The following is a 25,182-nucleotide window of genomic DNA, read 5'->3' as shown; positions in this document are numbered from 1 at the left end:
CATTGTATAAGGGAACTGTTCAATAGTCTTATCACAGTGGGGTAGAAGCTGTCCTTAAGTCTGGTGGTACGTGCCCTCAGGCTCCTGTATCTTCTACCCGATGGAAGGGTAGAGAAGAGAGAATGTCCCCGGTGGGTGGGGTCTTTGATTATGCTGGCTGCTTCACCAAGACAACGAGAGGTAAAGACAGAGTCCAAGGAGGGTAGACTGGTGTCCGTGATGCGCTGGGCTGTGTCCACAACTCTCTGCAGCTTCTTGCGGTCTTGGGCAGAGCAGTTGCCATACCAAGCTGTGATACATCCTGATAGGATGCTTTCTGTGGTGCATCGGTGAAAGTTGGTGAGAGTCAAAGGGGACAAACCAAATTTCTTTAGCCTCCTGAGGAAGCAGAGGCGCTGATGAGCTTTCTTGGCCATGGCATCCACGTGGTTTGTCCAGGACAGGTTGTTGGTGATGTTCACCCCAAGGAACTTGAAGCTGTCAACCCTCTCGACCTCGGCACCATTGATGTACACTGCCCCCTTTCCTGAAGTCAATGACCAGCTCTTTAGTTTTGTTGACATTGAGGGAAAGGTTATTGTCATGACACCATTCCACTAAGCTCTCTATCTCTTCCTGTACTCCGATTCATCACTGTTTGAGATACGGCCTACAACGGTAGTATTATCTGCAAACTTGTAGATGGAGTTCGAGCAGAATCTGGCCACGCAGTCATGAGTGTATAGGGAGTAGAGTTGAGGGCTGAGGACGCAGCCTTGAGGTGCACCAGTGTTGAGAATAATCGTGCCGGAAGAATTGCTGCCTATCCTCACTGATTGCGTTCTGTTTGTTAGAAAGTCAAGGATCCAGTTACAGAGGGAGGTATTGAGTCCTAGGTCTCGGAGTTTGGTGACAAGCTTGCTTGGTATTATTGTACTGAAGGCAGAGCTGTAGTTACTAAATAATAGTCTAATGTAAGTGTCCTTACTGTCCAGATGCTCCAGAGCTGAGTGTAGGGCCAGGGAGATGGCATCTGCTGTAGACCTGTTTCGGCGATAGGCGAATTGCAATGGATCCAGGTTGTCTGGTAGGCTGGAGTTGAATCGTGCCATGACCAACCTCTCAAAGCACTTCATGATGGTGGATGTCAGAGCCACTGGTCAGTAGTCATTGAGGCATGTTACCTTGCTTTTCTTTGGTACCGGGATGATAGTGGTCTTCATAAAACAGGAGGGAACCTGAGACTGAAGCAGGGAGAGGTTGAATATGTCCGCAAATACTTCTGCCAGCTGATCAGTACAAGATCTGAGCACGTGGCCCAGGACACCATCTGGGCCAGGTGCTTTCCTCGTGTTCACTCTTCAGAAGACTGATCTTACGTCCTCCAGTGTGATCACAGGTTCAGCTGCGTTGGTGGCTGTCAGAGTGGATGGTGACAATCCACTTCCTTTTTGTTCAAAACGTGGATAGAATTCGTTAACTTCATCAGGAAGGGATGTGCTGTTGTTAGCTATGCAGCCTGACTTTGGCTTGTAGCCTGTTATGGCATGTAAGCCCTGCCATAACTGGCGGCTGGTCAGGGACTTTATTTTGAGTTGGTATTGCCTCTTGGTGTCCCTTATCGCTTTACGAAGGTCATACCTTGCTTTCTTGTACAGATCAGGATTACCAGATTTGTGTGCAGCGGTCCTCTCCTTCAGTAGGGAGTGGTCTTGATATCAACATAGCTTAGAATATCAGCATATCCTTCCCCAATCTTGCTATCCTCCGTGTCCTTTTCCTTGGTGAATACCAATGTGAAGTAGTCATTCAGTACCTCGCCCACTTCCTCTGGTTTCAGACATAAATTCCCCCCTTTATCCTTGAGTGGTTCTACCTTCTCCCTTGTTGCCCTTTTGTTTTTATCGTATGTCATGTCAATCTTGTATGCTACCCTGTGATAGTGTCAGTTGCAGGAATGCATTCATTTTGTTATCAAACATAATTTATAATATTGGGTTATCATTAATAGAGCAAAATATGTCAAGATGCATAATATATCAAAGTTTGATCTATCAGATACCAGATGTTCCTAAAACTATCCTGTTTCTGAGGTAGAAATGTAGCTAGAGTATGCCACAAAGCAGAATTGCTCTTTTTCACCATTCTAGTGAGCCTTTCAGGGGTACCTATTGGCATTATCTTTGGAACCAAGACCAGCCAACTGCTGCAATAAAAGCTGTTGATTATCTTTGAATCTGAATGATATTCTCTAGTATCCTGGTGGAGGCTGTGGAAATGCTTCACTGAAACAATGTCTTAGACTTAAGTGAAGAGGAGGTGGTGAAGGTACTCCTTTATTAAATTTTCTTTGTTTAAATCGTGCATAAAAAACATCTTGCATACATTTTGAAGTGTCTGCTCCCATTACTGGCAGAGGTCACAGCTATCAAAATATTGGACTGAGCACTTCCTCTCACAATTCACCCTAATGCTGATGATGTTTTCCTGTTGTATTTTGTGCATATGATAATGTCATTGATGTACAAAATAGGTGATTCTGACTTGGAGAAATTGGATCAAAAGATTGACCTAAGATCTTTGTTCACTCAGTAAAACTAGGAGCATGTGACAGAGCTGGGAACTGTATGAGAACTAAAGGATCCTGCTGGAACATAACATTTATTTTCATCTACTCCCACAGATTGACTAATGAGGGCTGGCCTTTTGCAGACATATATCATTGACCAAGATTGCAGCATTTAGGCATGACACAAGGTTGCAAGGTACCCTTTGATGTACCATATAAAACTTCCCTCTGCCATAATTTCTCCTCTGAATTTGCCCTCCCCCCTCCCCCGCATTGTGTGACACTGTCATGGAGAGAGCTGTGTAAATTATGATGCATTTCTATGTGGTAACACATGAATGAGACAACAGCTACAAGCTCTGGCAGCAGCCTATGAGTGCGTATATTGACTTTAACATTTCTAAATATGAGGGGAAACCACAATAGCAATTTAACGCAAGGATGTCCCAATTTAGCAATTTTTTTATTATATCCACTTTGCAGTTAAAGCAAAACAGTGCACCAAAGATGGGTGTGGACCACTATCTAGGCTAAGAGATATGAATGAATTCTGAATGGCCAGAGAATGTACCTTGGCTTAATGCTTCCCATGTGATGTAGCTCAGTTGCTAACACTCTTTCTTATGAGTTAGAGGATGGTTTTCAAGTTTCATCCCAGAGGCTTGACCGCAGAACTCAAGGCTGACATTGTGGGGAAGTGCTGTATTGTTGGACCCACTGTCCCATGGATGAAGCCTGAAACCTGAAACCAAACCCTGTATATCATCTTGGGTGGATTTAGTTGGGCAGAATCTTCCACCAGTGAGGCCATATTGATAGTCCTTCATCAGTCCATGCCTTTCCAAATGTAGATTAGTCCTGACCCTCAGAATTTTTTCCAATAACTTCCCTTCCACTGATATTAGACTCACTGACCTGTAATTATCTGGTTTATCCCTGTTGACCTTTTTGAATAAAGGCACCATATTTGCTGTCTCCAAATATCTGGTACCTTGCCTGTGGCCAGTGAAGATTTAAAAAAAAATTATGTGAGGGCCCCAGCAATCTCCTCCCTTGCTTCCCATAGCAGCCTGAAATACATCTGCCTTTATGCCCACTAAGACATCCAGTCCATCCTTTTTCATGTTAAGATGTTTTGGCTTATCCCTGTGCCCTCCCTGAAATAAGCAACTTCAATCTCTGTAATGACAGCAGATGAGAGATGTACATTGAAGACCCCACCCATGTTCTCTGACTCCATCTCAGATTGCCTCTGGTCTCTAATGGGCATTATTCTTTCCCTTGTTGCCCTCTTGCTCTTAATATATTTATAAAGAGGGGATTTCCTAAATCTTGTATGCCAAATATATTTTGTGGCCGCTTTTTGCCCTTATAATCTCTCCTTTATGTACTCCTTACACATTGTATACTAAAGGCCTCACCTGTTTTCAGTGATCTATATCTGTCAAAAAAAAATCTTTTTTTTTCCTTTATTAAACCCTTGACATGCAGGAGTTCCTGAACCTGCCTTCCTTGCCTTTAACTTTTACAGGAACATGTTGGCTCTGAACTTTCATCATTTCACTCCACTCATTAGATGTGGATTTACTCAGAAGTTGATGTTCCCTACCATATACTGAATATTGAAATTGCTTCCTCTACCCCTACCCACCTCACCCCACTTCAGGACCTTTAATTTCCAGACCACACTTACCCCTTTCCATCACTACTTTGAAAACTTAATGGTCATTACCCCCGTAATGCTTACCCACAGGCACTTCAGCTACTTGCTTGACTTCATTTTCTAAGATTAGGTCCAGTACTTCCCCTTCTCTAGTAAGACTATCAATGTGCAGGCTCAAAAAGCTCTCCTGGATGCACTTCAAAAATTCCTCCTCCTCTAAGCCTTTCACAGTAAAACAATTCCTGTTAATATTGGGGAAGTTGATATCCTCTACTATTATAACCTTATTACTCTTGCACCTTGCGGGATTGGTTTTGATGAGAATGGCCGGGAGATCCAGCAGCTAGTTAACTGCAAATACAAAATGTTCCCAGGTTTAAAGCATGAGAATGTCTGAAATTTGTAAGGTACCTGAAGTCTAACAAAAACCCCATAAACCAAACAAGGAAAGATCATAGGAGATCCAGTAACTTGCTGAAAGCCAAGAAAAGTGAGGATCTTGTCAAGAAAGAGGCAGTGAATGCCTGATGGAAGGAACACTGAAAATCTCTTCAACTGTGACTTTGCACTTCACATGAGCATCTATGACTCTGTTCCATAGCAGGCTATTTGGTCATGCCTTGCTGCCACTTCTGTCAAAGTAAAAAAAAAAGGCCATATGCAAAACAAAATGTAACATGTCACTCCAGTAAGCAGAATGCGTGAAAAGATGAGGAAGAGTTGGATTTATTTAGTGACTTTACTGATCTCATGACATTCCTAAGTACTTTTCATCCAATGAAGTTTTTTTGAAGTCATTATGATAATGTTGAAAATGCAGAAGCAAATTTGAACATGGCAGCATCTACAAACAGCAAAGTGATAGGGAGCCAAAACGTATTTGTCTTTTGTGAGGAAGGCAACTATTTGGCACATGAATATGCAGATAATGAGGGATATGGACCAGGCAGAAGGGATTAGTGTAATTAGGCATCATTAGTTTGCTTAATTTAGCACATTATCTTGAGCTAAAGGGCTTGTTGCTGTGCTGCGCTGAAATTCTAAAACATGGTGTTGAGGAGCTTCTGTCATGCCCATAATTGGGAATAGGATATGCTAGGGATACTGTGCATTTGTGACCAAGTTTCCTGATTTCTGCCACAGAAAGATAATGCTAGGCTCCTCCTCGGCCAGATTCTTCCTGTGGAATGTTCTTTCTGAAAAGTTGTGGAACCTGATTCCATAAATAATTTTAAAAAGGAGTTGAACAGTTATAACAGGATATTTCTTGGGAGACATCTCTTGGCAAAGGCAAGCATTGATGATGAAATTCACCACCATCTCCAATGCACCATTACGGCCTTGGGTCTATCGACTTCAGACTTGGCTTAAACCTCATGGTCTACCTGGCAGCAGTGATCCATCTGACTAGGTTTCTGAAATCTGGACTGCAGTTCAAGGCACTGAAAAATATCAATGCTGTTTCTACAAAATCCTGCAATTGGAAGGACAATGCCACTGTCATGTACCAGGCCAGCATCCCTAGCATTGGAATCATTGGACAGACAAAATGTTTACAAGCCCAACACAAGACTCCCAAACCAAACTCTTTTTTATGAAATTTGTCACAGGAAGAGTTATCAGGTAGACAGGAAAATAAGGATGTTGTCAAAGCATCCTTGAAGAAATACGACATTCCTACTGATTCCTTGGAATCTCTGGCCCATCGTGTTCAAAGCGGAGAAAGAGCATTTAGGATGGTATTAAGAATCTTGAGGCCGTGCATCATGAACACACAGACCTTGCAGGAGGAGTGGACTACCTCACATATTACCTACCTACCCACCCACCCACCCCATCAGTTATCAACCACTCCATCTGAAGAGAGTCTGCAGCATTGACCTCGTTAGCCACCTCAAGAGTGTGGAAAACCAATGTGGGAGTAGGTCACATTTGATCCTGTAGACCTGAGGAGGAATAACATGTAGAATTGTCAAAAAAGTTGGTGTGACAATGCTTGACTGCACTTTCAAACTCCCATCATGGGTATGATGGACCTAATGACTGTGCTACTAATTCCTGTCACTCCTGTGTTTGTGTGAGACCACTGGGAATATTTGTGGAATTATAGACTTTTACAACCAATTAACCATTCAGACCATTACATCTGTGTTGGTTCTCTAAAAGGCACACCCACTGTTCATTTACCCTTGTGTTTTCTCGTATCCTTTCTTACATGTTTGTCCACTTATATTTTTAAAGCAGTTATGAATTTTACCTCCACTGTTGTTCCTTGTAAGATTTCCCACATATTGGCAACATTCTGTGTCTGAAACAAAATGTTTCCTTCAATCCCCTTTCGTTATTTCTTCTGGCACTGAAACCCAGAGAGATCCCTACAGTCTTTCAGTTTTGCAACTCTGATTTTCATTGCTGTGGTATTCGTGGCTTCAGCTGTCTAGGTCCTTAGCTTTGCTATTACCACTCTAAAATTTTGTTTCTTGTCCTATCAGTTGGTCTATAACACCCATCTTTATTCAAACATTTCTTACCATAATATCTGTGTGAATGTTTCAAATTTTAACTGATGAAAAATGCTATGTAAATGTTTTGTCATTTTTTATTTGTCAAAACATTTGGCCATTCCATATAATTTTAAAAACATTTTTATAATTTCCCCCTTATATTAAAACCCACATGCAATTTTGAACCCCTTTATGAAGGGTAATTCACTACTTATATTGGCTTTAGATTATATTAAAAGCATAATATAAATGCAAATGTTGTTGTTCTTTTTCTGGGTTAGGGAATCCAATTCAGTCTAGTCATGTAATATTTTAACAATCTCTTAGTTTTTCATTGGTCTGCTCCCTAACAAATTTTTGATCAGGCTGTTTCTTTGTCTTGAGGTGTGTGACCATTGGTGTTCCACAGAGATCAGTACTGGGGCCTCTGTTGTTTGTGATATATATAAAATAATTTGAATGAAAATGTAGATGGGTTGATTAGTAAGCTGCAGAAGATGTGAAAATTGATGGAGTTGTGTATATTGAAAAGGTTGTTAAAGGAAACAACTGGATATAGATCAGTTGGAGATCTAGGCAGAAAAATGCACATGGAGTTTATTCCAGTCAAGTATGAGGTGTTGCACTTTGGGAGGTCAAATGGAAGGGAAAATATATAGTAAATGGCAGGACCTTTTAGGAGCATAGATGTACAGAGGGATCTTGAAGTCCATAGTTCCCTAAAAGTGGCAACATAAGTAGATAGGGTAGTAACAAAGGCATACGGCATGCTTGCCTTCATCAGTTAGGGCATCGAGTATAAAAGTTGGCAAATTATGTTGCTACTGTATAAAATTTAGGTTATATTTGGAGTATTGTATCAAGGCTGAGAGGGAAGATGGCCAGTATAAAGAAGAGATGGGGAGTGATGAGATGGGAGCCCGAGGTTATTGGTGGACTGAGGAGGGGTGAAAGATGGCAAGCAGGTCAAGCCAGGTAGGGACAGGGAAGGGGTGTAGTTGGGAGACAGGAAGGTGGATGATAGATGGAGGCAGACATAATGAAGGCCGGTGGAGTGAGGTGGGGGAGGGGAAAGTAAATGTGGGGACATCTTGCTGGAGAGTGATGAGCAGGAAAGCAAAGGCTACCTGTGCTAGAATCTGATAAGGGAGGTGATGGTAGGAGCCATTAGAAGAGAAGTGAATGGCAGATGGAACCAGAACCCCCTCCAGCAGCCCCCCTCCCATCACCCAATCACTCATGTTTGTCCCTGTCCCCCTCCGGGCTTCATCTGGTAGTGTAGTGGTTAGTGTAACACTTTACAGCGCCAGCGACCCAGGTTCAATTCTGGCCACTGTCTGTAAGGAGTTTGTACGTTCTCCCCGTGTCTGTGTGGGTTTCCTCCGGGTGCTCCAGTTTCCTCCCACATTCCAAAGACGTACGGGTTAGGAAGTTGTGGGCATGCTATGTTGGCGCCGGAATTGTGGTGACACTTGCAGGCTGCCCCCAGAACACTATGCAAAAAGATGCATTTCACTGTGTGTTTTGGTGCACATGTGACTAATAAAGATATCTTACCCACTACATTCATGGTTTACACAAGTTTTCACCCCCCTCCCCCCAATCCAGTTATCCAGTTCTGGTTCCACTGGATTGTTTTTGCTGGACCATTTGAGGCTGAGGAGTGACCTAATAGAAATTCGTGAAATGATGAGAGACATAGGGTGTATTGTCAGTCTTTTCCCCAGGGTGGACATGTCAAATACTAGAGGGCATAGCTTCAACTGAGAGTGAAAGTTTTGAAGGAGATTTGTGAGAAGTTTTCTTTTAGCAGCGTGCTAGGTGCTTGGATTGCACTGCTGGGGGTGTGGAAGCGTATACAATAGTGATGTTTAAGAGACATTTAGATAGACTTGTGAATGTGGAAGGATATGGATCATGTGTAGACAAATGGAATAAGTTCAATTTGGCATCACAGTCAGCAGACTGCCATGTTATTACTGTTCTATGAATGCCAAGAAACTGAGAAACACTGAAAACAAACAGGAGTACACCATTCAGCCCTGCTCCATCATTCAATGTGTTCATGGCTGATTGTTCACTTCAGTAACCTGTTGTCCCTTCTTTCCTTATCCCTTGATCCATAAAGCATTCAGAAATATATCTATCTCCATGAATATATGTAAATGACTTGGGCTTTGGTGTTAGAAAATTCCACAGATTCACCATCCTCTGGGTGAAAATTTTCTTGATGTGTTCTAAATGGTCTATCTGATATCTTGAGTTGCTGACACTTGAATGTGGACTGTCTGGTCCTCTTAAGAATTTTATTGATTTCTATGAGGCTTCTTCTCATTCTTTTATATTTAATTGAATATAGGTCTAACTGACCCAATCTATCCTCCTCTATCACCCATGTAATACCAGGAATCAGTTGAGTATACCTCTTTTATGCTCCCTCCATGGCAAGAATGTGCTTTCTCACATAAAGAAACAAACACTGCACGGAAAACTCTGGATATGGTCTCACCAAGGCTCTGTACATCTACAGCAAGACATCCTTGCTCCTGTACTCATCCTGTACGCAAGTTCTCTTGCAATGAAGACTAATGCACAATTGTCTTCCAATCTGATTGCTTCACCTGAAAGCTAACAACTGGTGTACAAGGGCATGCAGGTCTCATCGCACCTACCTTTTCCCAATCTATCACTGTTCAGATAATCTGTTTTTCTGTTTTGAGAAATAGCATGAATAGCCTCACATTTATCTATGTTAAGCTGCATCTGTCATGTATTTGTCTCTGCACCCAACTTGTTTAAATTTTATTGGAGCCTTTTACCATCTACCCCACAGCTCACGTAACCCACCCTCTCCCCAAGCTTTGCATTGTCAGAATATTTGGAGATGTTACATTTACTTCCCATCTCCAAATTGATATATGTTGTGCTAGCTGGGGAACAAGCACTGATTCCTGCACCAGACTACGCAGCATAGCCTGCTACCTGTAAAACAAATTATTTATTCCAACTCTGTTTCGTATCTTTTAACCAATGACTAGGGCTACAAATATAATGAATGAATTTCTGAGGATGAAGTTGTATCTGTTTCCTGTGTTTCCCTTCTGCTCCACTCATTGATATTAGCAAATCTTGTGCATGGCCAGGCAGCAACCACAACAACACGTGATTTCCATAATTGCAAGAACACCTTTGTTGTGGTTGTGTATCCTTAATGATGCACATTACATTGCCATAACAGGCATCTTCCTGCTGTATTGTGGTTCACTATTTTGCTAATGCCTTGCAGGCAATAGACCATACTTTCTCATAATAGGATAGCTACTGCATTAATGTACATCAACACATTGGGCAACTAGATAGTATTAACCACCTATGAAAGTGGTGTCGAGGAAGTGCAATTGGATACTGTTGCTATTGATGTGAAAGCAAAATGTATGCAGTTCAATAGTTTCATTGAGAACCATGAAAGTCGCTCACAGAGTATGCTGGAGGTACTTGTTTGGTTGTAGTGAGAAACTGTTTAAAGAGATGTAGTGAATACATCTGGTGTTATAGAACCATACAAAATCAGTGCAGTGCAAGGTAGCCAGGGAGGATGGATTATCAACAGTCTAAAGCAGCAGAAAGGATGAATAATGAGCTGGATTGAATAAAAACTGGTGAGAAGAGACAATGCAATTAGATGGCAACTGCATATTTGAGGAACCTGTAAGGAAAGGTTAAAGTTAACATTAAATGTCAGCCTCCATGAATCTTCATAGGCAGTCCCTTGGATTAAGGATAACTTACACTCTAGTGGCAGATGTAGCAGGAGGTATTTGGTGGGCAGGCAAGTGGTTTGGAAATTAGGTGCTCCAACCGTTTCTGTAGAGTCAGGACCAGCATAAATAGAAAAATAGATGTTAAGGTTTTAAGGTGATTGCTGACAATGGAGGTCTTAAATGGGTTGCTACAATGCTTAAGAATGAGAAAAAATTGATAATGCTGAAATGCAGTAATGGATTAATTTGAAACCAAAATATCACAAATGAGGTTTGTTTTTTGTTTCTTCAGAAAAAAGATGATGAGTTTGATATATTTTATGGAATTCAAGCCCCTGAAAAATTATTTGAAAAATATATACATCTTCTGGATATTGCTGAAAGGACATGTAGCACTACTGGGCTGGATACAGTCTCAAAGTCAACCAGGTATCACTGTTATCCAAGTGCAAAACACTTGAATATATATTTGATAAATTATATTAAAAAATCCACACCTTCTCTGAGAATTTAAGTAAATTTGCTTGGGCATTTTGAATTCAATAGACCATGAGTTTCAAAAATGGTAAGAATCTTCATTGGTAACTCTCATCTAAATGTGAATTTGAATGTTCTCCATATACATTCATAAAATTGAAGGTGGATAGCACCATCAGGAGCCTTAACTGCTTTTTAGAGTCTTATTTACTTAGCTTTATATTTAGTAATGTCATCATAGGGTTTACTTAGTCTAATGTGGCAGAACTGCTCAAATTAGTGGTGCCATTATATAGGCATTCTCACGTGCATGGATTTTCTCATCCTACACTCGTAAAAGTACTTTTGAATACTATCCTATCCCATCTATATATAGATTTGAGAAATGGCCCTTTTCTAATATTTTCTTATCCATAACTATCATGTTAAATTTTGCTTTTACACAGCATTAACTGAAGTAGGATAGCATCTTGATGGCCCTGAAGAATTGACAAATAAAACTGAGTGCATCCCACCACCAGCCACATCTTCCACTCCCCACCCATTTATGCTTTCCACAGGAATCATTCTCTCCATGACTCCCTGGTCTGCTCATCCCTCTCCCTCCCTGGGCATTTTCCCTTGTTACTGCAGGAGGTGTAACACCTGTTCCTACACCTCCTCCCTCACCACCATCCAGGATCCTAAACAGTCCTTTTAGATGAGGCAGTCAGTTACTTGCAAATCCTCTGGCCTTATTTATTGCATCTGGTGCTCCCAATGTGTCTCCTCTACATCCCCAAGGCTGGCTTCTGGCACTGTTTCATCTTGTAACATCTTAAAAAGAAGTGCATTAAAACATATAAGTGTTGGTGTCGCAATAGGCATAATATCTCGTAGTCCAGTAAATCTGCTGGTCTGGCACCACTGAAGTCCCAAGGATGTCAGATTACATCTGTAATATACATTTTTTTTAAAAAAAGAGACTGTTGGGGTCAACTATCCAACATGTATTGCTGCAGTGCTCAGGCAATGACTCTATATTAATTGTGCCAAAGCATTTTCATACTGCATTTTATTACACCTTTCATACTGCATTTTATTACGCCTTTCATACGTGCATCCTGCAATAGAATTGCATAGACCTTAGTGCCTGAAAATAGGAATTGCCTGCACCAACTGTGCACTGTTTTATGAGCAATGAGTATCTATTGGGCCAGAATGAAAATGTATAAATGTGACTTTTTTTATTTGCAGAGATTAATCTATATGACAAGGCCAGCAGAAGAATTCTATTCAATTGACTGAAGATAATAGTTTTTTTTTGTTTATTTCAGAATTCGAATTATAAATTTTATTCTCAGGAGCACATCTGTCCCAGGCATTGGTAAGGATTGAGTATGCACTTTGTATTCTGCTTCACAAAATCTGTTTCATTGATTCTATTGGAACCAAATTTCTGAAGTAAATTACAACTAGCTCCCACTATAGTGCATGTTTAGCACTACCAACCAAAGGTATTTCTTAGCAAAATAATGTTTTGCATGGTTTACAAGATACTGTAGAGGAAGAAGAATTTTGATTTGCCAAGTTGAGACCACAATATACATAGCACCAATAGGTAGGTTCAAATTGTACTTTTTAACGATTAATGTTTGCTCTAATAGCTAATGGTGATTCTGAGCTTCTTGCTGATGGTCTGAAACTCTGTGCTTGAACACTTAAGACCTTCACTTTTCATCACCTTGGTCATTGCTGAAACATTTAAACAGCTCTGATTTTGCAATAGATTGTATTTCACCAAATTGTGTTTAAAGCTTCTACCCAAGTCAGTCCAGTTATCCTATAGTTGATAATCCACATTTTTTTCATCCCTTTCTAGATTTCTTAGAGCTCTCTTTTAAATCTCTTCCATTGAGTACATACCTTTGTGCTTAATGGAATTTGAAGTTTATTTGAGAAGCCATGATGCATAGATGAGAGCCATCCGTGGTGGATCACCACAAGTGAACTGTGTCACCCAAATCATGATCCTGCCTGTTGGAGCACCTTTAAAGGAAAATATTGTTCCTCATAAATACAGGATCTCAAATCCAGCTGGAGTATGGTATCTTGTACATATCTTCACTCTTCAGCTCTGCATGTGCATGATCACATGGTGTACCTTAAAGAAAATCCCATAGATGGGTTGGCTGCAGTTAAGTTTCAAAAAATGTACACTGCCATGAGATTCTGCAGATGTGAACTATTGGCAAGAACCATTACTTCAATCATGGACAACCTTGCCATTCTATTGTCAAAGATTGGCAGTATGTTCAAAATTGATTAGAGAAATGCAATATTCTATAGCTGCCGTGTTGAAGTTAAAATAAGTAAACCAATTAAGAAGTTGAGTGATTTATTTTATTAATTTATGTATTATGAATAAATGATTCATTCTTACTGTATTATTTGTATTAATGATTTGGTAAATCAGAACCCATGTCTTCGTCCAACAAGACTATTTATTTGGGTTTCAGAGGAAGGAGCATCACACAATGGTCAATGTATTTCAGTAGGCACTCTGCACATTTAGCGTTTATATTTAACTAAATGCTGGCTGAAAGGAGGACATTGCATATTACTGGGGATTTTGGGGCAGTGGGACTGTGAAGCCTTCTGTCAATTTATGAAAATCTACCTCAGCTATTTAACTATAAATCCATTATGGTTGATTTGCTATTTTCAAATAATTGTAGTTGAGCAGGGCTTACTACAGTTTTTCTTCAAATCTGCCTAAGTGATCAAAAAAAAATTAAATCTGGAAAGAAATATTGAGTCCATATGGTATAGTAGAGATGCACTGTATCTTAAATCCATGAGAAACTTGAAATATTTTTATATCAATATCAATATTTTTAAACTATTTCTGATAGAGGAATTTTCCTTAAATTATTTAAATTGCCAAACAGCAACAATCATAATCCAATCACTACTGATCTCAATGGAATGCCCAATTTGTTCTAGCATGGAAACACTATTACAGCAATCTCAGGTTGCTGCACAAATGAAGCATTGTTCTAGAGTTATCTTTTGGTAATCATTCTACTACAGCATTGTGTAGGCAAACCTTAATTTTGGTGTAAATCAATCTACATCATAAAATCTCTCTGAAAACCCATCTAATAACCTAACCATACATAGCAAGACAGCAAATGTCAAAGGGATTCCAAAAATATTCTTGAGGCATGTGAACAGGAAGCATATTGCAAGAGGAGAAATGGAGCCAGATAGTGACTAAAAAGGCCATTGGGGCAGAGAGCATGACTGAGGTACACTACTATCTTGCTAAGCATGTTTAATTTAAATATGTTCCTGCAATAAGAGTGCTAATAGCCGATGAGTGCAAGGTGAGTGTGGACCATTGGTGCTGGCTGGCAGTGGCTGCTCCATGTGTTGTCAGATCATCCAGATGCCATGGAAGCTGCTGTCTCCCTCTTTTTTTGATTCCCAGCTCTGAGTTTTCTCTACAGTAACATGCTCAATGGTGGTTGCTGGTATTTGAGCTAGTTTCCATACAGAAATATCTTTGCTGGGGAGCGATGTGCCAGGATCAGGGCAGGAACACTTGCCTTCTCTGCAGTGACCAAACAGGTTTAGCCACTGCCCTGTATAAAATACACACACTTTAGTGTGGACTTAAAGTAAACAGTGGGGAGCTTGCATATCATTCTTGCTGCAGGACCATCATACAAGACAAACAAGACTGTCTTCAACATGTAAGCAAGGAAATTCAGAAGTTGCATTAGTCCTGCAAAATCTGGGGTATTGAATTTTTTTCAACAGCACATGGAATATGATTGTTTACATTATGAAACTGAAAGGCCTTAAAGTAATAATTTATATGCTCCCTTAACTAAGACCTTCACCCATGTATCAGCAGTTGGTAAATTGCACTACCACAAATCTTCAGAATACCTTCTCTTTCTGACCACAGTGCACAAGCACACACTTTGATGAGCCCAGTTAGTTCAGTTTTCTCCTGCTGATTCGCAAGTGAAAAAGAGCAAATAGTGGTGTTAGCTAGAGAGTGGAGAGTCTGTCAGAGGATACAACTCTCCTCAAGCTGAGTTAATTTGCATGGGCATCATACCCTGGAGGCTAGCAATGAAATGCAGGCAAAATTGAGAGACGGGCAAAAATATGAGATGCGCTAGTGTATCTTCCACACGCAATATCTGTTTAGGTAGAATGAGGTAGTCCCCTCATGCACAAATGAATGTTGCAGAGCACTGAGGAAGTGTCCAGGGAACTTCGTGGAACACTGATTACGTTAATCAAGTGAGTTTGTGTTGCAATCAGAGCTTGGATACTCTGAATATTTGTTGGCATAAATTGGATGACTAACATATTGACCATGGCAATATAATAATATCTCTGAACCTTACCAAAGTGTGCATGATTAAAGTAGTTGCAGTATAGTGTGGTTGGCTTCAGACAGGGATAGAGATCAGAAGACATTGAAGTGTGAATTCAACTCAAATGTTCCTGACTCTTAGAGTGCAAGTAGAGAATCCCTGGTGGTGATAACTAACGGCATCTTACGACAATAAAGGAATCCTAACAAATGGAAACCCAAGGCATCGATAAGAGGAGCTTGTGTTGGGTTGGAGGCATCATTTCACTTCGTCCCCCTCCTAATAAGCAAATATGTGCTTAGCATATTGGAGCTCTTGCCATTCCAATCCTTGCTGCAGCAAATGTGCTGATTGCAGCACATGATCATCCTTCTGCAGACTCTGGCTGGTGAGTGTGCAGATCTCTCCAGGCTCCTATGCAATGCTTCATCTCTGGAGGCATATTCATTATGCCTGCCCTGAGCACAATAATGCATAGAATTGTGGTACATCAGTCAAAGCTTCATAATTTGGATTTTCCATAAGTCCCAACAGGCAAGTTTGTAGGTTGTATCCTATAAACCAGCAAGAAGCTATTGTCTACTTGGGGTAATGGTCTCTGGCCTCCATATCAATCCATTTGCCTTGTGTATTTTTCCTGGGAGATATGTCTCATCTAATGTTCTGCAAGAATCTTTTATAAAAGATACTTTTACAGCCACTCCTCTTGCATGGTGATCAGCACCAGCATAGTGTGAGTTTTAAAACTTAAATTTGAGGTTAAGTGCCCTCTTGTCTTCGTTATAGATAATTGAGATCAATTTCAGCTCTGGTTGACTTACCCCATCTGTTTTGCTCAATTATTTTAACCATTGACCCTCTGCCTGATTTTCTTAATAACAAAATACTCATTTGCATGATGAGTTCTGACATCTTTTTAAAAATAAATATGACTACTGGTGGAAGAAGATGTGTTAGAATGACATCCAATTGCTTTATTTCTACATAATGCTTGTGTACTTTTGAAAATAGGTGGCCTTCGCGAATTACTAAAAAACAAGACGTTTCATTCAGCTTTCCCACTTCATGAGGTAAATTTTACTCCTTATCAATTCTTTATTGCTTTTACCAAAATATCTAAAGAATAAAGGCTAAGCACTGCAGTTAGGAAAAGTGATGCTGCTGCTACTATAAATATTGTTATTTCTAACTTCACATTAACAATTCCATGCAAGCTCAATACCATACTGTAAGAGCAAGTTTTGTTGGAGTTATACATCTAATTACTGTTCTTGGCCTGTAATAGAGTTCTTACCAATATCCTATATTAAATACATTACTAATAAAAGAGTAAGAACACTTGCTAGGGCTTGAAAATTTATCATGAATTTACATAGTGAAAGAACAAGTTGCTTGTTCCATAGGTTACCATCTTCTAACAATGTAACACGAAAGGAGGAAGTGTTTATTCAAGATGTTGCACAATCAATGTGATTAATAATTTAATCACGAACCAATGGTGAGGATGAAATGCATGTCACTAAATAGAAAACCATTGAGATTGACAGCAAAGATTGTCAAGATCCCAAAGGTGGAGTCACTTCTGGGTATCTTCCCTTTTAATTTTTTTTTAACCAATTAGCTTAGAGATGCCTGTAGACCACTGCTGATGGAATCAAGGCCTTATTCATCCTTATTAGTCCTTTCATACTTTTATACCCTGATTAAATATTTCCTCTGTCTTCTCCAGCATTGTTGACCTTTCTGGCCTTGATTAATAAAATATTCTGTATATCATCTTGATTACTTCTGTCTTAGTCCTGTGGGCTACTCAGATCTGCAGATTTGAACTCTGTTCCTCTACATTTCTCAGAATCGTACTATTCATCATATATTTCCTTTACTTGTTTGACCTTCTCAAATGCATTGCAACACATGCCTCTGGATTGATTTTCATTTGCTACTTTTCTTCCAAGTTGCCCAGTACATTAATACCCTCCTGATCCTACAGCTTTCTTCCTCCCACGAGGCCTTTTTTCTGTAACATTTGCAAATATCATCATAGGGCTCCTACCTCTATGAAAATAATTGATATACGAGGTCCTACCTCGATTACAGGGGAATCTTGAAAATATTGTCTCTGAATTGCAGACAGAATGCACAAAACGAGGGAAAATATTGACTTTTTAATTATCAACAGTAATTTGCAAAGATCAGTAGGTTTCATTTTAGGGGTGAATGATCAGCGTAAACAACATAAATACTTTTGGTTTCTTAAAAAAATAAACCTACTAAAATTGTGTAACCTTGCGGTTCCTGCTGAGAACTAGATGTTGTCCTTCATTAGCCATCGTTCTTCATTAAAGAAGGGGAGTGACAGATAGCAGTTGGCACTGACGGCTTGGAGTGGGGATAGTGTTTTGCTCTCATTTGCACCTGGCCTGGAGAAAGTATGACCTCAGTACTCAGCTTATACAGTTCCAGTAGAGCTCACTAGCTGGTCAAGTTTACCAGCTACCTCTGGAGGCACATCCACTAAGTCCACCACTTTTTCTGACACAAATCCCATCACATATTACCCCTTTCTGCTTCTCCACCGTCTCCCCCGCAGCTTTTCAGACTGGGCATCTGAAACAAGTGAGTCAGTATATGGGAGAGGTAGAGCCAGTGAGCAGAGTGGCACTCAGCACAGTTGTCCTGAGCCAGAAATTTGCAGTGGAGGCCTAATTTGAGGAACCTGCAAATTTGCAATTTGGGTAGAGCCATATATATAAAATGTGAAAAACAAGAGACCTTGTGTCTAACCTGTAGAATCTCCACTTTACTGCAACGTACCTTTGAGCCAGACTTGGATCTAACTTGCCATTTTCTCTTGCCTCCCATGAGCATTCACTCTAGCGATTAGCTATCATGAGCAGTAAAAGTTAAACTGCTGGAAGAACTCAGCAGGCAGGGTAAGCAGCATTGTGGGTTGAGGCTCTCTATCAGCACTGAGAATGTAGAGGGAAGATAGCGAGTATGTGGAAGCGAGAGAGAGTGGTGAGACAGAGGCTGAAAGGTGATAGGTGGAAACAGATTAGGGAGAGGGGGTGGTGTTGAGACGGAGGCTAGTAGGTGATAGGTGGAACCAGAAAAGGGTGGGAAGATGGGCAGATAGAAGAAGGTGGGGGAAGGGGATAGGAAAGCTGAGCCAAGGGTGAAGAAACTCTGGCAGATATATGGGTGATGGAAGATGGAACTGGGGAGGGGTGTGGGATTAGAAATGGTGAACAAAGGGAGAGACATTCTGGGTGGACTGGTGGGAGTGGGAAAGGGACACTGGGAGTGGGTTACCTGAAATTGGAAAATTCATTGTTCATCCCATTGCGTTGTGTGCTGCCCAAGTGGAACATGAGGTGCACTTCTATTTTGTGTTTGGCCTCACTGTGGTAGTGGAGCAGGCTGAGGACAGACAGATGGGAATGGGAGTTGAAATGACAAGCAGCTGGAAGTTCAAAATCGCTGTTGTGGACAGAGTGCAGGTGCTCTGCAAAATGATCGCCTAGTCTACGCTTGGTCTCGCCATTGTCGAGGAGGCCACTGCAAGCACCGAATGCAATAAACTACTATATCAAATGCCTTACTCACATCCACGGAGACATGACGTTACCTCAAAACATTCATCCAAATGAGTTAGGCATGACCTTCCCATAACAAACCATGCTAGCTTGTTGCCTTCCAGGCAAGTTTTTAGTAAAATATGACGTGATCGAAAATGGTTTAAAAAGTTAATTAATTTAGTAAGAACTAAGTGTGCAAGGAAGTGTACAAGCAAAGATTCTTTCTATTTGTTTTATTTAGGCAAACATTTGGAAGAAAGAACATGTATTCCAAAATAAGTGGGCTAATTGGAAAAGTTTATTTACCAAACAACCAATCAATCACATAAGGTGACTTACTAGTGCTGCACTTTTGGATCATTGCTTTCAAATTGCAGTATATGATTTTTGCTGAAATCTTGAGGATAAGATAAAGTTGAATATCCAAGAACCAAATTCTGTGAAGTGGTGAGAGAAGTTGTGTTTCTGAAAGGCAGGGATTCTCAAACATTTTGTTCCCAAGGTGCAGTTCCAACATGGGAAAAAAAGTTACAAAGACCAACTTAATGAACCTCTTGAGAAAATAAGTTAGTTTTAAGTTGCAGAGAGGATATGGGAGGGATGGATAGGGCAAAGGGAATATTTCTGATAGTGTGAGGCCAGGGTTGCTGTGATGATGTGCTGTTTATGAAGCTACCTGGTTGTTAGATTAATAAGGGCGGTCCAAGAGAACACAAACAAGGACATGTAAGTGCCATGAAATGCAGGTCAGAGTTGTTGCAGGGAACTGAAACTGAAGGAAGAATGTATCTGGAGAGAGAGAAAAAAAAATCTGTGTTAATATTACAGATGGAATAGAAGCCAGAAATGAGCTAGCAGAGGCACTAACTACAGTTTTTAAAACCATCTCAGATAAATGCATTATCATGTAGAAGGTAGCTTCTGTCATAATAAATGAGATAAGCCAGGAAAGCTAGTTGATTAAAGTTAGTGCAAGGGCAGTTGTGGCAAACTAGTGAACATTTAGGATTGTTTGAGATAAAGACCTGGGCCACGTGGATTTTAAATTGACATAGAAGTCAAATGATGTACCTTGGAATGTTTTGCTATGTGAAAGGCATTATATAAACGTACATTGTATTGAGTGTTTCAAAAACCTTAACATTTGGCAGAGGGAAAGACCAGCATGTTTAAAATGTTTTACATTTCGAATTACTGGCATTTTTCTCTCTTTTATAGGCTCTACTTTGGAGAGCGCCTTGCTTTGTACTACGCCTGGCTTGGCTGGTACACTATGATGCTAATTCCTGCTGCAGTGTGTGGTATTGTAGTCTTTGTGTACGGATTAATCAACTTTGGAAATAATCAAGTGAGGTACTGTTTTTTTTCTTGTTACACAGTGGTAATGGAATATTTGCGTCATGGCCCATAACGAATATTATAGAAGATGTATTTATTCAATGGAAGCTCATATCCTTGCATTATATTACTGGATAATATGAGAATAGTACCTTGAATTTTAGACATTTTCCACAGTGATGTGGGTGAACCATAACATATAAAGCAGCATCTCTGCTGAAAGTCACCAGTGATGCAAATGGACTTTAACTGCCCAATAACAATGTGAACTATATAGTGTTGTTGAGGCAAGTGGTATGTTTAAAAGAAAATAGACACGCACATCATGGAGAAAGGAATAGAAGGAATGGGTGGGATGAGGTAAGTAGAGTAGGCAGCTGAACAGTTTGTTTCTTTGTATAACGTACCATTAATCCAATGGTTTAGCATTGAAAGATAAGCTTGAAATTTGATCTATTGACCCTAATATCTGAAGATTCTCCATTCTTTAAGAATATTACCTCAGAAATGCAATGAAATGTTTTATGTTGTTTAATCCCCATTGAACCTACAGTAAGGAGATCTGTGATGCCCACACGACAATAATGTGTCCGCAGTGTGATCAGAGGTGTTCGTTTTGGAGGCTGTCCGATACATGCGCCTATTCAAAGGTACAGTAAAAGATCTGATTAAAACAATGAGATATTTTTAGGAAAGCTGAAACAATGATAGAAACAATTTTAGTTATTGCCAGTTCTCTGGCATATTTTTCTTTTCTAATGCTACTTCCTTTTTAATGTGCAGAACTAATCCATCTGTATCATGGATGTCATCCTTTCTCTTTGACCTGAGTTCTTGTTTATTTCCCCCATTCAATTTTAAATGTCTTAATGGCCCTTTCTTGCTGTGAGTAATAGTGAATGGCTTTCAAGACCCACGTTGCATAAAGTTGCTTGCGTACTTTTGGTAGGCTGGTCAGAGGAGAATTCTAGTCTTCTGGCAGCTCTCTGCATCTATCCGTAGATATTTATGTTCCAGATTAGGTCTGCTGCCATTGAACTAAGATGATAACATAACTCCATTGAATTAATTCTCATAGTGTAAGTTTTGACAGACAAGCAGGTTCAGGTTTTCTATCACGTCTATAATGTTACAATGGGTATGTATAACAATTGTAGAGTTTTGTTATTTATTGACTCATTAAACTCTGGTACAAACAGAAAACTTACAGTTTACAATTCAGAAATTGTGATAAAGTGTATGCTGTGATGAGTGACCAGTGCTAATGAGCAAATTCTTCTTATTTTCCTGCAGATTACGCAACTCTTTGATCAGGAAATAACAGTTCTGTTTTCAATGTTCATGGGAATCTGGGGTAAGTACACTTTCTTTGACTTAGCAATGGCTATTTATTTTTCTATTGGAAAGGCAAAGCCAGGCATTGACTTGAGTGATTTCCATGATGACATCACTGTGAACCTGATCCAGTATATTACCAATGTCCAGAAATTTAAACATTTAGGTAGGTGGCAGACAATAGAAATAATTAGAAAACCCGAGGCTGATTTTTTTTTTGAAACCAAGAAGTGCTCTCATCTGTGGTTTTCTTAATAATCCCACAGATGAGATCAAATAACTCGGCATAAAACAGTATTTTTCTGATCTGTGATTTGCTGTCACAGCACATTCCACCCTAAATCTATCCATTTTGGCCATGGCGAATCATACCACAAAATATTGTCTGCTCCTTTATAATATTTGCTTATACAATAATCTTTTAATATTATTAAAGAATAAAAACATCGGTAACCTCAACAAGTATTTTTTCTTTCTAACTTGTAGCCACTATATTCCTGGAGTTGTGGAAACGAACCCGAGCAAGAGTCATCAGTGACTGGGATTTGTTCCATTGGGATGAGGATGAGGTAATCTGTACTGATGTACCTGCTGATGGCTATATCCAGTTTCACTAAACCCAAGAGAAACAAAGGACTACAGATGCTGGAATCCAGATGAAAAGACAGGATGATGCTGGGAGGAGCTCAGCAGGCCAGGCAGCATCCGTAGAGAAAAGCAGGCGGTCAACGTTTCGGGTCAGGACCCTTCTTCAGGACTGAAGATAGGAAAAGGGGAAGCCCAATATATAGGACGGAAAAGCAGAACAGTTTCCCTCCTATATATTGGGCTTCCCCTTTTCCTATCATCAGTCCTGAAGAAGGGTCCTGACCCGAAACGTTGACCGCCTGCTTTTCTCCACGGATGCTGCCTGGCCTGCTGAGTTCCTCCAGCATCATCGTGTTTTTCACTAAACCCAGGTTTGAAATCATGCATAATTACTTGATTGAAAACAAGCTGTCTAGCACTAAAATTAACTGGCATTTAATTTCTATTTTACTGTCTGTTCCGTGAAAAGCTTTCAAAAAGTTAAACACTTCCACATTCTTTCTTTCCTGATAAGTATTACATTCCTTTGTCATAATTTTTGCACTAAATCCCTCAAATGGCAATCAGAATTGTACTGCAAAACGTGGACCAAGAGAAGTCCAATATTATTCAGTGTTTTTAAATTCAAGTTCCTCTGAAACTATATGGTAGAGCTTCTGTCCTGAATAATTTGTGATGTTACTCTCAATGATTTGCGTATTTGTAATCTGAGATTCCTTTGCTCCATTACCCTGTTTAGATTCATATTTTCCAGGTAATTGGTGATTTTTTTTTATCAAGATGCTTTTTTTTACCTGCTTTAAAATTTATTTTCCAATTATATTTGCTTTGGTGACTTTGTCTTGTAATTTGTTGTAGACCTCCTTAATATTAATGCACCCATAAATATGCCACCATTCACAAATTTAGGAATTGATTTTGATTCTTAATTTTAAATCATTGTATACTGGTTCCCTCTGGTTAACATTCCCTTAGGTCTCTGGATGTTAATGCAGGCTTCAGAGATTACTAGTTACGAGTAATAATGCAGTATTCAAACAGCATGCTCTGCATTCAATCAAAGATACAAAAAACGTTGGTTTTTAATTTCAATTTAAACTTTAATTCTGAAAATGGAAAATAGTTACAGACGAAGTGCCAAGAAATTACTTAAACAGAAAGTAAATTTAGTAGTTGCAGCAAAATATTACCAGTATGTAGCCACTGAAAATTATGAATGGTAACCATTGCTTGAATTTCATTTTGAACTAAAAATCAAAGAAAAAACTATTTTCATTGATTTTCAGTTTGTAGCATTTATTTTTCTAACCTACTTTCTTTAATGTTTCACTGGGTTAGGAGAAAAATCCATTCTGAAATGATTTATTTTATGCAGGAAGAACTTGCTCTTGGGCTAATATACAATCCTGAAGTACCAACGGTAAAATATCACTATTCATTTGTGCGAACAGGAGTAGTCCTCTTCTTGGCATGTATTCTGGTAAGTGAACCCATATTATGAATTTCCAAGTTTGCTGACACGTATTAAGTCAGTTAAAATTAATTTCAACGCCATATTTAGTTTTATGAAAGTCTGTGGCTACGTATACAAAAGGTTAAACTAAGCAACCCAGAAAATCATATCTGTAGCTTCTAATTGTAACGTTGGAAAACTCTCCCCAGTGCTAGTGAAAGGTAATCAGTCTGAAGTATTAACTCTCACTCTATAATTGCTATCTGACCTGCTGAATATTTCCAGGATTTTGTGCTTTTATTTTTCATCGTATTATCTAATTGATTCTTGATAGTGGGATTTTCCCTGGAATGGTAATATGCAAGCTGCTGGATATAATAAATTTTCTGATTAAATTAAAATTCCCAGGACCATGCTCAATTCAGAATTATGGGAAGGACAATCTGCTTAGTATTTCTGCACATGAGCTGCTGGATTCAGGCAAGGAAGACGAGGAAGATACATTGTTACTTCATAGGTCATTTCCAAGTATCAGTTCAGATCCTGAACTTGCAAAATGTGGCGAATTGTTTAGAGGCACTCATTTCACATGGTCAGACAGATGGCAGCCAATTCAGGGGAAAAGCATCAATCTGCTGGAGGAGCTCAGTGGATCAAGCAGCATCTGTGGGAGGAAAGGAATTGTCAGCATTTTTGGTCAAAACCCTGCATCAGGATTTTACCTTGGACCTCAAATGCAGGGTTTCAACCCAAAATGTCAACAATTCCTTTCCTTCCACAGATGCTGCTCGACCCACTGAGTTCCTCCAGCAGATTGTTTGTTGCTCCAGGTTCTGGTATCTGCAGTCTCTTGTGTCTCCAGGGGAAAAGCATACCTAGTTTGCCAATTCCTGGGAAGGCAAAATGTCCACCAGTTTTGCTCCAGAGAGTTCAGGTAAGGACTTATGGAGGCCAGCCAGTAGGAGAAGGCTTTTGCGGATGCATATAGAATAATTTGATGAATTGCCAGAAAGCCTGCAGTAGTTCAGCATTAACCTCTGTCAGCTCTTTGGGCAATACCCGGGTGTCATCTTTCCAGTCAGTAAGTGGTGGACAACTCTGCATCAGCAACCAGGGACTCAACCATCAGGCACTGGGTGAAGGCTGTGGTCTCATCTGATTGCAGCAAATGTGGAGGTCACCCAATGTCTTAGCATTAAAGTGGAAGTTCACACTGCTCCTCGACAACAACAGCCTGCTGCCAGCATGAGCGGACTAATGGCGCTGGACTTACTTTTGGGAAGGATTTGGGAAGTTTTAATGGCATTTATGCAATCTGCCCTTCAGCAAATTGCAGGGCCATCTGCATCTGAAGTCTAGTGTCTGTGTAATAATAGTGGGTCCGAAGAGTGAAGATCTACTATTCTCTCTCCAGATAAGGATATTGGTGCTCCCATCAGCATCTTTCTAGCAGTGCTCCTGGAGTGCCTAATATTGAAACTATTCCAGACTGTTACCGTTCATATGAAGATGATGCACATTCAAGTATCCTACTGTAGAGCTGTTCAGGGTTATGAAGAAT

General features: G+C 39.9%; 1 protein-coding gene across 1 annotated transcript in view; it reads left to right on the top strand.

Moving 5' to 3' along the window:
- LOC127577989 (anoctamin-9-like) overlaps positions 1–25,182 on the top strand; it is an 88,776-nt gene that overhangs the window by 7,673 nt on the left and 55,921 nt on the right. Inside the window, exons 4-13 of the mRNA XM_052029696.1 lie at positions 5,822–5,950; positions 10,769–10,905; positions 12,270–12,319; positions 16,341–16,399; positions 19,149–19,237; positions 20,126–20,260; positions 20,799–20,895; positions 21,539–21,599; positions 22,067–22,149; positions 23,544–23,648. Coding sequence (XP_051885656.1) covers positions 5,822–5,950; positions 10,769–10,905; positions 12,270–12,319; positions 16,341–16,399; positions 19,149–19,237; positions 20,126–20,260; positions 20,799–20,895; positions 21,539–21,599; positions 22,067–22,149; positions 23,544–23,648 — 945 coding nt within the window. The remainder of the gene's footprint in view (positions 1–5,821; positions 5,951–10,768; positions 10,906–12,269; positions 12,320–16,340; positions 16,400–19,148; positions 19,238–20,125; positions 20,261–20,798; positions 20,896–21,538; positions 21,600–22,066; positions 22,150–23,543; positions 23,649–25,182) is intronic.

The sequence above is a fragment of the Pristis pectinata genome, chromosome 14 (genome assembly GCF_009764475.1).
Source record: "Pristis pectinata isolate sPriPec2 chromosome 14, sPriPec2.1.pri, whole genome shotgun sequence".
Classification (NCBI taxonomy): domain Eukaryota; kingdom Metazoa; phylum Chordata; class Chondrichthyes; order Rhinopristiformes; family Pristidae; genus Pristis; species Pristis pectinata.
Note: the sequence above shows the minus strand (reverse complement) of the source record. Positions and strands in the feature narration are given on the sequence as shown.